We start from the raw sequence: 14,111 nt of genomic DNA on the forward strand, positions 1-14,111 counted from the left end.
TTTTTTTTTTTTTTTTTTGGGGGTTAATAAAAACATTTAAACCAAAATCTTCACGTTCTCAGCAGCACTTCAAATTAAAAATATATACTAAAAATAACTATAACATTCATATATATGGTATATTTGTTTATGTAAAAAGATACTTGTATCTTTTATTACACTTATCTTACGTATATTAGTGAAGAGTCAACATTAACGACTTTAAAAATATTTTATTGTTTTCATTTCATTTATAAAAATAACGTATTTTACAATAATTATATTTTTATTTGATTTGAATGATTCGAACTTTAATAACTGTAATCATTATCGAGATTTATAAGATATTTCATGTAAGAAGGTTTTTAATTTTTGATTTTGCAATGATGTTATGTTATCATACTTATTTATTCATTATGCACATATTTATATAAAAATGAAAAGAAATATGTGTGATATACATATATACATATATAGAAATACATAAAAATATAAAATATTAATATCATAAATAAATAAATAAATAGTCATAAGAATGGAAAGAAAAATGGGTGAAATATTTACATATATATAAATATATAAAAATATAAAATATAAATATATATATAAATACATATTTACATATACATTTATAAACACAAGTCTTACATTTATATGTATATAAATATTTAGCTATATACACAAGTTAATATAATTAGTACAAAATTTTGAAAGCTAATGCCGTCAAATAAATTTTTGAATTAAATATAGTATTTAAATAAAAAATTTTATTTATATATACGACAAAATATATTTATATTTATATTTATATTTATATTTATATTTATATTTATATTAATATTTATATTTATATTTATATTTATATTTATATTTATAATTATATTTATATTTTTAAATTAATATTTATGTTTATATATATTTATATTTATAAGTTTATATTTATAAGTTTATATTTATAAGTTTATAAGTTTATATTTATATTTATTTTTTATTTACATTTATATTTTACTATAATATAATATAAATTTAATATGCAAATATTATATTAATTATAAATAGTTATAGGACAATGTTATTAAATTAATATTTATGTTTATATATATTTATATTTATAAGTTTATATTTATAAGTTTATATTTATAAGTTTATAAGTTTATATTTATATTTATTTTTTATTTACATTTATATTTTACTATAATATAATATAAATTTAATATGCAAATATTATATTAATTATAAATAGTTATAGGACAATGTTATTAAATTAATATTTATGTTTATATATATTTATATTTATAAGTTTATATTTATAAGTTTATATTTATAAGTTTATAAGTTTATATTTATATTTATTTTTTATTTACATTTATATTTTACTAAATATAATTAAATTTGTTTTTATTTATATTTATTTTTATTTATGTTTATTTTTATTAATTATTTTTATTTTTATTTATATTTATTTTTATTTATATTTATTTATTTTTATTTATATTTATTTTTATTTATATTTATATTTATTTATTTTTATTTATATTTATTTTTATTTATATTTATTATTATTTATATTTATTTTTATTTATAATTATATTTATATTTATTTTTATTTATTTATATTTATTTTTATTTATATATATTTTTATTCATATTTATTTTTATTTTCTTTTATTTTTTTATTTACTTTTATTTATTTTAATTTATTTTTATTTATTTATATTTGTTTTTATTTATTGTTATTTATTTTTATTTATATTTATCTATTTTAATTTATTACTATTTATTTTTATTTATTTTTATTTATTTTTATATATTTATATTTATTTTTATTTATTTATATTTATTTTTAATATTTATATTTAATATTTATATTTATATTTATATTTAATATCCTTATATTTATATTTATATATTTATATTTATATTTATATTTATATTTATATATATATATATATTTATATTTATATTTATATTTATACTTATATATATATTTTTAAATATATTTATATTTATAATTATAGTTATGTATATATATATATATATATATATATATATATATATATATGTATATATATATATATAGTTATGTATATATACTATAACTATATATAATATAATTTAATTTATAATATTTATATTTATATTTAATATTTACGTTTTGTTTTTATTTATGCTTTTATTTTTGTTTATATTTTTATATTTATCTTTATATTAATTTTTATACTTACATTTGTAAATAAGTTGATAGATGAAATTATGTATATATATTTATAATTAGTTTGATATTATCTGCATGTTAATATAAATATACTCTACTCTTGGTAATAAAATTATTTATATATAATATATATCAAATCACAGTTAAAGTGATAATCAATCAGAGTATAAAGTTAATATGAAATCATCAAATCTTTAGACAAAACAATTGGAGTTACAAAATGGCCATGAATGAAATATATATATAATTATTTTAGATAAATGTAATAATAATAAGTTTAGTACATACTCTGTCTCTTATACATAATATGTCTCATTTAAAACTTAAAATTTTAAATATATTTAAAAAAAATGCCTAAACCCTGTAAAGTATATATTTTAGCAAATATTCCAGAAAAGTAGATAATTACCATATTCTTATGTTTTGATAACTTCTTTAATTATAAAGAAGTATATATAAAATATTTATTTTATAGTTAAATATTTTACTATTAACGACCTGAAATTAATGCTTTAAATAGCACTAATTAATTGCTGTATGCGTAAGAAAGTTATGAGACATATTGAGAGACATATTGGTAAAAAATAAATTAACATTTATGCCTTTTGGCATACTCAGACAAATGGCATCGAGGAATTCATTCAACTTCTGAAATCTTGACTTAACTTGCGTATTATTTTTGAAAATGTATTAATATCTGGGTTGTGAACTGGATATATTTTTAAAGTTATTCGTTTTAGGGGTTCCATAGTGTGAACCATTGATTCGATAGTATGAACCATTTATTCGATGTAGAGAAAAATTGCTCTTATACTTTTAACCACTAATTTACAAAAAGAGATCATCATTTTACAATAAAATAAAGTTAATTTAAATTCTACAATAATAAGTTTTAGATTCATTCGTTACAATTAAACTTTAAAGTCGAAGATTTAGGAATAAATCCAGTTTAACTGAGAAGGTGTTTTACGGTACTGGTTTTAGTGTTAATATATATTTTTGAATTAATGAATATATAAATGTTGGAAGTGGGAGCGATGATGATTTCAGTTTGATTGATTTCATTTACTATATATACTGATGACTTAACACTTTAACTTTAATATAAATATACCATTCACTGATAATACCCAACACCAAAAGAAAATCTTTTTTTAAAATAAATATATAAAATAGAATAAATACTGCATACTAAATGTTTTAAATACTAGGAATATATTGTTTACCTATACTATTCGTCTCCTCAGTATGCTGCAAAAGACTTTTCTCAAAAGGTTTTGGTGCTGTCATTACGGGTGACTCTCCAGCAGTGGACGCTGGTGATATGTTGTTATCATCTTGATTTTTTTTTTCATAAGACTTTGGCAGTTCATGTAGTTCAGCAACAAATTTGCTTTTGCAGTCGGGACAACGTACATCTGTGAAACAGATCAGTAAATGTCAAAAATAAAATTCGTATGTATTGATTTAAATAAAATGAATTTACCTTGATTATTTGTACTGAGGTTCCTATTTTCATGTGAAAATTGACACGAACAATTAACGCAGTGGTATAGAGTTTGATTCATTTCAGTGAGATCACGTTGGGAGAGTATATTTCTTAATTTCTTTTCCAGTTCCTGGAAATATAGTGATATATTTTAATTAGTTATACATTATATGCTTAATTGCAATAACTAAGTACATATTTATATTCTATAAATCAGTCGATATATAAAATAAAGTAAACAATTAAAAAACTTTCAAATCAATTGAAAAATCAAAGACTCTGAACAAAAATTTACATTAAAAATCATTTAATTTAGAATTATAATGCCCACAATATTGTTTCAAAATTGATATATATTTACGGACCTATTCTGTGCACTTTATAAACTTGTCAAACATTGACACTTGTCAAAATTAACTGCTGTAAAGGTTTTGGTATTCTGTGACATAAATAAAAAGCTCTTTTCCTTGTTAGTTGTCAATACTACAAATGCTGACAACTATTAAAATATGCTCTTTTTAAGCATTTTTTATTTTTTGCATGTATGACAAATATTTTTAACTAAAATATACGCTCTTTAGAAGCATATTTTTTATTGTTATTTGAATGCATGAAAAATGCTTTTGGCAACTTAAAATATGTGCTCTTTACAAGCATTTTTTACGAACAGTTACGAACAATTACGAACAGTTTTCTATACCAAACATTTTACACCATAGTGTGGTGAGAAGCACTAGGTACTTGAGCTTTGAAATTTGTCAAGATGTGTCCAGAATACCAAAAAGTTTTCTGCTTTATAAAAATCAAAAATTTTATTAAAGAATTTGACAAATCTGTCAAGTGCACAGAATAGGTCCGTTAGTGTATTAACGCAGCGATGGGGAATGTACAGCACTTGTGCCATCGTCCCTGGCAGGCAGGGCGATTTTAATTTATTTTTCTTATGTAATGTTGTTCGTTTAAAACATCTGGATATGCTAAAAGTTCACAAATCTTAATACTTATCACGCCTTTATAGAAACACCATTGCACTTTGCCATTGCTGCACTTAAGCATTTAAGACTTGAAGTATTCATTTACCTTACATAAATCATCTTCCACTGTATATATTCGTGACTGTTTATCAACTTTTACTGTATCAAAATGTATTCTTAGAGTGTTTGATTTCACACGCTCACATGATTCTAAAATTTTCAAGCTCCATTTTGTTCTAGTCCTGTAAAACATAATAAAAAAAATATATAATTAGAAATCTATACAAAGTAAAAATACCTCAATATTTAAATTTAATGTATAATCCAGCATACTGAAATTATATAATATATATAATAGCATAGTAGACTACAATATAAACAATAGAACAGCAGATATTATAATTATTATGTGACAGTGAGTACTGTCATTGTAATACATATTATATAATAATTTCTTCGTCTTAGTATTATAGCTCGTTGTGGTCCTCGCGACTATTATTTGGTGCCTTAGTACAAGCCTAAGATATCGTAAGTCTGTGTTTTAATATATTATATTATTTTTACATTTTACTCTTCTTTTCAATGTAGTGGATTTGTACAGCACTTGATTGTATAGGTTAAGGCAAGACTCACAGTTCAGTAGGAGTGAGCCATATATGCCAATATCTGATTCATTTTATACAAATTAATAATGTATACTTTACAACCGTATATAAAATTGAGTAAATCATACGTGACAACATTAAAATAAAGACTTATTTTTCGAATACATATAGAATAACAAAAGTTATTCTACAATCATTTTGTAAAACATTCAGTTCAGAACACATAGTGGGTTAATTCGGGACAATTTTAAAATAATTAATTTATTTTGTAAGAAGTTACAACGTCAGTAGATAAATAAATGTAATACTACGTTTATGCTTCAGAATCATCCAACGTCGGTTAGCGATAATTAATAAAAAAAATTTACATTAAGACAATGTAAACAGCTCTTATTGTATATGCACAAAAACATAAATGAATTCTGAAAATGAGCAAAAAAAAATTTATTTCACACGAACAAATGGTACTAGGCTGTAAAGATTTTAATCGACTTTTCACTTGCTTAAGTCTTAGCTAAAAACATTCGGCACTACATCATTTCACAATCTTTCAAAGAAATATTTTGCGAATATGATGTGTTGATTATAGTTACAAAGGTCACCTGCTTGTATGACCCCTTTGTGGGATGTTGAACGACGCTTGGTCGTCTTCAACGAGTAGACCCGGGACGTAGACCTGGTCGTTTTTGGAATCACAGCTTTACGAATTGCAACCAGCTGCCTTCGTATGTTGCATGTTGACCACCTTCATGCGGAATCGAAACTATTTTTTGTAAAGAAACACAACCAACTCCTGTCCAAGCAATTTCTCCTTGCGTGCCACACAGATGGATATCCTAATGGTGCCATGGCTAGTAGAGCCTTCCCTCCACGATGCATCCGTGGATCCCTTACCAACTATAACCATATCGACCAATATTGCAATGGAGCTAACATCAGTGAGGTCGAATACAAACGTGGACTAATATCACTACATACAGTGATAAGATGCAGTATCTTTTTCGAAACCTAGGTTGACTCCCAACAAAGTTCTCAATAGGCCTCTGCCTAATATATCCTAGGATGAACGTAGTCTCCCCCGTGCAGTAAGAACTGTTCTAGCTCAATTGTGATCAGGTTATAGCCATGTGCTAAACAGTTATTTGTCACGCATAAACACGTCCATTCCTAACGTGTGCCCAAATTGCAGCTCTACCCCCATGACGTCGCTCATCTGTTTTCTTGCCCCAATGCACACACTGATTTAAGTCTAATCGACCTTTGGACTCATTTTCTTAAGGTAGCTAGGTTTCTTCGGCTGGACCCTGGTTAATTTCAATCATATCGTCCCCCACTTCCTTTATCCCCTTAATTCTAACCCCACCTATCCACTCCCTTATCCATGTACTCGTCTTGTAATCCTTACGTGTTATCTGCTTTCAGATCTCTGCGGGTTACAACAACAACAACAAAAGTCTCCAACTGATTCCTTAGTTTAATGCAACTTCTTGTGAGTGTCGAGTGAAGAGGTTTATCTCACAATTGATCTGAATTAAATTTAGCAGGGGATGTACTGTTTAACAGAAGCATTTCTGAACTTTTTAAGAAATTTGTGTTTAAAAAACTATAATGCAATTTTAATATAGTATTTAATGAAATAATTAAATATAAGAAATAAATGGTAGTTATAGAAATGTTTTTTTTAAGTTATTGATTATAAATACTAGTAATTTCTTATACCTTTGAGATAGTGTATCTTTTTCACGTAGAAAGTTTGAAGATATTGTTAAGAAAATTGCTTTAGATTGATTTGAACCATATACAATGTAAGTTTCTTCATCGTCTTCTGGTTCAGAAACTAAAAATAACTTTTCTTAATTTAAGTTATAATCAAATAATTTTTAATAATAAAAATACCTTCAGGTTCACTATCACCGCATGCTGTATATACGTTTTTCAAATATCGGTCTTTATAGCTTTCTTCTAAACAAGTATCATCAGCATTTAAGGATTCCTCAACAATATGTGTAGTGATTTGTGCATTAGATTCATGTAATGATTTATGAAATGGTGATGTTTCAGTTGTTATATTTCCCAAATTCTCGACGGTAGTTTCTGCACTCATATAGAGTGTAGTATCATTGTCCTTAGAAGATTCTAAATCATTATTTAAATTTGATGCAATATTTATTGCTTGGAGACTAGAATTTATAGGCGTTGATGTTTTATCGGTTGTTCCAATATCACTTGTTTCTGATAGTTCACCTAAAAATTCTTTAAACATGTTTTGTGAATCCTGTGCTTCCAAATCATCATCTGTTTCAATACCTATGTGTAGAAAATATATGAAAATATATCTAAAAGTATTTTGCAGAATTTAAAATGAATGACAAGACATTATCAGATGTGTTCTGCAAATTGACATTTTAGTTTGATTTTAATTAGTTCAGTTTCTTATGGGCTAATTGATAGAAAGCATATTGTTATTAAATAATGTCGGTCTTCAAAAACAATATTAAAAACGGAAACATGATTATTTTTATAAAATAATTTTAACAAAACAATTAATCATTGTTGATCATTATTTTGATTCGAAAACTTAGTCCGAAGAAATAAGCCCTTAATCCAGGCTCAAAGCCCTGGAATACCAACGATTTTTTTCAGGCTAAATTCAAACCAACTGACTTTGAAATCACCGTCAAAGCGCAGAACACATCTCTATAACTTACCCAAAACGCTGTTTATCATTTCAGCGTTTCCTGCTTGCAACCATTCAGCACCATACTTTTCACGCAGTATATTAATTTGTTCCTTTGCTTCCAAATATGCTGTGCTTGTGTTGTTTGGCTCCTCACTTATAGAAGAGTTTTCAGATTGTACGTTTTTGATATTATCAACGGTGGACTCTTCATCAAAATTTACAGTGCGTATTTTTATTGTACGCTTTTTTGTATTCTGATCAACATTTATAGAGGATTCCGTATCAGTATTAGAATTTAGCAAGGAAAATGAACGTACGGAGCCAAAACTTGAAGCAGGTGTGTGTGAAGATGGCGTGGCACGTGAACTTATTGCGGGACTTGCTGATTTCGTCGAATATCGATTCAAAGTTGACCCATGTCGCATTTGGTGGGTCCCAGTGATTGAATTTTCTCTTTTGGAAAGCGGCTCAAAGTCTAGTATGAATTTCATATTCGCGCAATTTTTGTGTAGAAATTGTGCTGTTGCGAGACGATGTTTCGGATGACAGTGTAATGGATTTCCATATAGATTTAAAATTTTTAAAGTTATTAAGGTACTTAAGGGTAAAAGGTATGTGTGTTCTAGTAAACAGTTATCCGATAAATCTAAATCAGTTAGAGCACTCAATTTGGCTATACCCAAAAGATCTTCAACTAAATTGTTACTCATATTAAGCACTTGAAGACGCTTATATGCTTCCGCATGAAGTTGTGGCACACCTATCAAACGATTAAAACTTAAATCAAGAATTTTCAAATTTGGTAACCACTTAATAGCATCGACACTTTGTAGATTATTGTGACGTAAATTTAAGTGCTGTAGATACTGAGCAAATTCCAGGGAAGTATCAACTTTTTGTAAATTATTATAACTAAAGTCAGCCATTCTAAGTTCATTCCAAACGAATCCATTGGAATTATCACCACCACAATTTGTTATTATCTCATCAATACAATTTAAACTTTTAATACAGATTAATTCTTCCAGTTGAGAACGTAATGGTTGTATTCCGATTATTTGAAGCACATTTGTTTTTTGTACCTCAAGTCGCTTTAGCATATGAAACTTACTTATGTCGATGGTACCCTCGAAATACTCTTCGGTAGGGTAATGTATAATGCAAAGCAATCCAGTCTTTTGGACAAAATCGTGTATCAGTTGCAGATCGCGGAAAACTGGTGATTTTGAATTGATTGGCTTCGCTACCTGAAATGTATGTGAATCTCCAACATCCACAGTATCCGCTATAAGTGTGAAGGAATCATTTAAAGCGCGTAGTAGTGAGCCTATTGAAAAGAAATATATTATTAATGTGTGCTTCAAATTGTCAAATATTATTTTAAAACAGAATATAGTATTTATTTACAATGTAATAACAGATATAATTTAATTAGATTTCTTATTCAAACCAGTTCACTATTTTTAAATAATTCGTGAAAGTTAGAATTTTTCAATAGTAGCTAATAAAAAGAGTTGACTTTTTAAGCAAATGTGTCTTCAAATCTCTTACAAAGATTTCTAGTGCTAAGATTTTCAATATTTTAAGCTTTATGGGACCCACGAAATTGTTCCATATTTAAAAATCGTTAACGTTTCATGTTAAGTAGTGCTAATAAAATAGATCCCTAGGGGTTACAAATTTATTCGTACATTTTAAAATCCAAAATTCAGAATTAATAAACATACAATGCCTAAGAGCGACATAAGAAAGATATGTAATATATATAGAGTAATTGTTTTTAGAAAAAAAATAAAATTAAATGTCACACTAACACCTACTGCGAAATCTATATGTAAATATGTTTCAAATTAACAGTAAAAAATGTTGTATTAGAAAAGAAAATTTAAATAATTGTAACATACAACATATTTGGGTCCATAGGAGCAAATATATCCAATATAATAACTTATAAATCAAATCAATTGTAAATCACAAATTTTGGGCATGTCTGGCTTAAATGAACTACATTTTAATGGATAACTTCACAAAAGTAATCACCTCATATATTGTGAATTATATTTAATAAGATATTGAAGAAATGCTGAAATTTTAGCATACATCAGAGATATAATTAGTAGTAAGTGACTCTTAAACATAAACTGAAATAAATAATATATAAATTGAACAAGATTAGTGCTGTAACTTCTGGTTCTGTTCTTTAAACTCAACCATAGTCAACACTAAGTAACCTTTACGAAATGTGAGCTTTGTTTTAAAAGGAAACATTTGTATGTATATGTATATAAAATGTATATATGTATATATATAATGTATATATGTATATATATAATGTATATATGTATATATATAATGTATATATGTATATATATAATGTATATATGTATATATATAATGTATATATGTATATATATAATGTATATACAAATTTTTTAATATACAGTCCTAGCCAAAAGTATTTACACAACCTAAATTTTTCTGCATATTGGACTAAAGCAGTTTTTTGTTGTTGTTGTTGGAGGTAGGTTGCAAAAAAATGTTTGTTGTCACTTAACTTTATCTATACAGAACCAAATAAAAAAAGATTTGGAAAGATAACTGCCAAAAACTGCCATGAATCAAAGGGAATGCAGATGATTATTAGGAGTAGTCGTAGAAAATCCTACAATAAGACCTGTCAAAATTGCAGCATCATCGCAAAAGTTGATTCGCATTAATTATTATTATTTATTAACATTACTAACATTATTAATGATGCTACACTGCATCGCAGGTTAAAAGTTGTTATTATGAACACCTATGTAGTGCATAAAACTGTCAGTATTACTCTAACGACCCTATCAAATCGTCTCCCATTTGCTTTGAATTATTTGAAGAAACTTATACAGTTTTGGTACAATGTGTTATGGACAGATGAATCTGTATTTTAATTTTAGGGTTCGTTTGGTAAGTACTTCATGCATTTACAACAACGTCAACAAAATAAAGCAGTGCAGCTACTTAATAGATTTGAAGGTGGCATAGTGATCTTTACGGGATGTCTATCATGCTATGCATTTGGAGATTTGGTACCGACAAATGGCACCTTAAATCAGTCCCGTTATATTGGTATTTTAAATAACCATGTCTTTACGTCAGAAAATAGCCACTTTCCAATCAATAACTGGATTCTACAACATGACAATGCACCAAGTCATAAAGAATGTACTATTAACCAATTTTTAAAAGAGTTAAATCATGCTGTGTTTTTATGGCTTCTACAGAACCCTGATTTTAATGTCATTGAAAATACTTGAGGTTTCATAAAACAGCAAAGAACTATTGATAAAAATCCAAAACGTAGTGATACCATAATAGAAATATGAAATATTCAGGCGTAATTGATTCGCAATTTGATTGGATCAATTCCAGCAAGGTTGCAGGCAGTTATTGATGCCAAAGGTAGTGTACCTAAATATTAAAAATATTAATTAAATAAGCATAAAAAGGTTTTAAAAACTTCATTACTTAAGAAGAAGAAAATGAAATTAATGTTTCGTGTAAACACTTTTGACGTGAAAAAATTGTGTGTATATACTTTTGACAACTAATAAGCATTAGTGCATTTGCTTATATTTTTGTGAAATGATCAGTTATCTTTCCAAATCTTTTTTTATTTGGTTCTGCATAGATTAAACTAAGTGACAATAAAAAATTTTTTTGCAACTTACGTCCAACAACAACAATAAAAACATGTTTTAATCCAATATGCACAAAAATTTAGGTTGTGTAAATACTTTTAAGTAGGGCTGTATGTGCATCCATATATGAAGGTACATATGTGTGTATATATCAAGCAAGCATTAGTAAAATTTAATTTGTAAATAATACCTTATCGGTATTTGTAATTGAAAAATGTGTTCAGATGACGTACAAGTTTGTTAAATTTTCCTAAGATTATGCAAATGCATGAATATGAAACGTGAACTTTTATTTGTACTTTTGCATAAAAATTATAAAATTAAACAATAATAAAAAAAATTATATATTTTTATAATATTATTGTTATTATATAGTATATATACATATATATTGTATATACTATTATATTATATATACATATATATATCCCAGCTGACACATTCTTTTTCAATCGCTTATCAATCGGCCATAACTTTTTACTGAGATCGTTCCTATTAGTGCCTTTTGTAAAAATAAACAAATAATATAAAAGCAAGAATAGTAGTTCCAATAAGTATTGGTAATATCAACTCTCTATACATACTACAGTAAATTTTTTACGTATATAATATAATCAGTGGCGTATACATTGGAGGATGTTGGACTCTTAACATATTTTGGATTGATTTATACTAACACATTGTTTTTATTTTATATTTATTTTTATATGAACTTTGAATTACTTTTGAAAAACCCCGCTTAAATGAGTACTTGAATACGCTTCTGAACGCAATATTAAACAAAAATCAAAATTTTCTTAATTAAAGTAAAAATTAGTTGAATTTAATTTATGTAAAATTAAGAATTCATAAATTAATAATATAAAAATATTAATTTTATATTTCAACATATTTAAGACTATGCAAAATTATTGCAAGGCCATTGTACACATTCTTCTGTACTTCTTATTTGAGATCTTTAATAACATATTTGAAGAACGTTAAGACTTAATATATAAAGTATTTTATAACCATACAATTGTGTTCTTAGAATGTTACTGATATATGAAATAATTACGCCAGTAAAGTTTGTAGTATAATAAATGAAAACAACAATAATCTAAAAATACTTTATGATGCACACACACAAATATAAACAATTGCACTAAAATAATATAATAAAGAAATGCAGTAAAATTTGGTACACTAAACTAAAGCAAATTATTGATTCACATATTTTAGTTGATTACTTACCTGATAGTGTTAGCTTAAATTCTGAATTTAATATTTTGTCTCCGTTGTTTCTTAATAAATTTGCAAGCTCTGTTATTTTTTGTGGATCCATAGTTGGTACAGAGTTTACCTTTTAATGTTATGCGCTTTAACTATAAAGCAAATAATAATATTGCAACACAAGATTCTTAAAGCAAAAATTGTGGGTTAAACATATTAAAAAATTATTCATATATCAAGCGTTCAACAATGCTTGATATATGTGCGGTTGGAAGGCGAAGTTCAGTTTTTCGTTAGCTTCATGAGATGAATAATGTACAAATTTTCCACATTTTTTGAGTTTGTTCGTTGCACTAAGAAAAAATAATGTAAATTAATATTTACATTTTTATTAGTTTTTGACAAGTGTACTTTATTGCAATTCATACCTTCCTCCTTTAACAATGAGTACTTTCAGAATTTGTTGAAATTAATTTATTAATCTGACGATTTACTTTAGGGCTAATATGCCTTTAGAAAATATGTGAATACAACAAATAATTTAAATTGAAAATTTATTTTACAAACTAAAATATTTTAACAATGCGTGTACATGCCCTTTTTATTGTTATTGCTTTTCTTATTTAGTTAAAATATTGTTTTGTTATTGCGTTTTAGTTCTTTCTCTTTTTGTACAAAATTCTGTTTTTAAATATCAGCTGTTTAAACAGAGTTGATAATTGAGTGACAGCCACTCACAAATAAACAGGGATGTCATATATATCAATTAGGTTTAAAATTTTATATACACGTATATATTGTATTATATACATCCGGTGTTTGTTAAGGGTTACGTAAACAGATACATAAATTTAAAACAACATTAATGCTATAAGCTTTTATTCAATTTTACAATGCACACTTAAGAACCGATTTCACTTTAAAGTGACATTAATTTAAATTTAAATGACACTAACCAATATTGAACTTTTAAGGTTTACATGGATGCTATATATGTGATTTTTTTTATCAAGCTGTGAATATATACATATATATGCGAGTTCAAATACACATTTCTTTCGAAATACATGCAAAAACTTAAAAGATTTTTGATTTTGACATTTTCTCAAACATTCTCAAAATTTGAATTTTATTTTATACTTGGAAAATTTGAAATACTGGTACATATAATGATATATTTCCGCTGTTTTTTTGATTATTTTCATTTTTTGTATTTATATATACAAAATATATATCGCTTCATATACAAAAATAATGTAAAACTAATTAAAGTAAAA

The 14,111-nt window shown here is 25.6% G+C and overlaps 1 protein-coding gene across 2 annotated transcripts in view; it reads right to left on the minus strand.

The window, feature by feature from the left end:
• Positions 1-13,505, minus strand: part of LOC119687114 — a 19,176-nt gene extending 5,671 nt beyond the window's left edge. For both annotated transcript variants that reach the window (XM_038101304.1, XM_038101303.1), the window contains exons 1-8: positions 13,263-13,505; positions 12,856-13,187; positions 7,971-9,269; positions 7,159-7,569; positions 6,982-7,099; positions 4,764-4,899; positions 3,681-3,813; positions 3,421-3,612 (exon numbers count right to left, since the gene is read on the minus strand). In XM_038101304.1, the coding sequence (XP_037957232.1) occupies positions 3,421-3,612; positions 3,681-3,813; positions 4,764-4,899; positions 6,982-7,099; positions 7,159-7,569; positions 7,971-9,269; positions 12,856-12,946 (2,380 nt within the window). In that variant the 5' untranslated portion in view covers positions 12,947-13,187; positions 13,263-13,505. The remainder of the gene's footprint in view (positions 1-3,420; positions 3,613-3,680; positions 3,814-4,763; positions 4,900-6,981; positions 7,100-7,158; positions 7,570-7,970; positions 9,270-12,855; positions 13,188-13,262) is intronic.
• Between the last annotated feature and the right edge of the window lie 606 nt (positions 13,506-14,111).

Source organism: Teleopsis dalmanni, chromosome X, assembly GCF_002237135.1.
Source record: "Teleopsis dalmanni isolate 2A chromosome X, ASM223713v2, whole genome shotgun sequence".
Taxonomy (NCBI): Eukaryota; Metazoa; Arthropoda; class Insecta; order Diptera; family Diopsidae; genus Teleopsis; species Teleopsis dalmanni.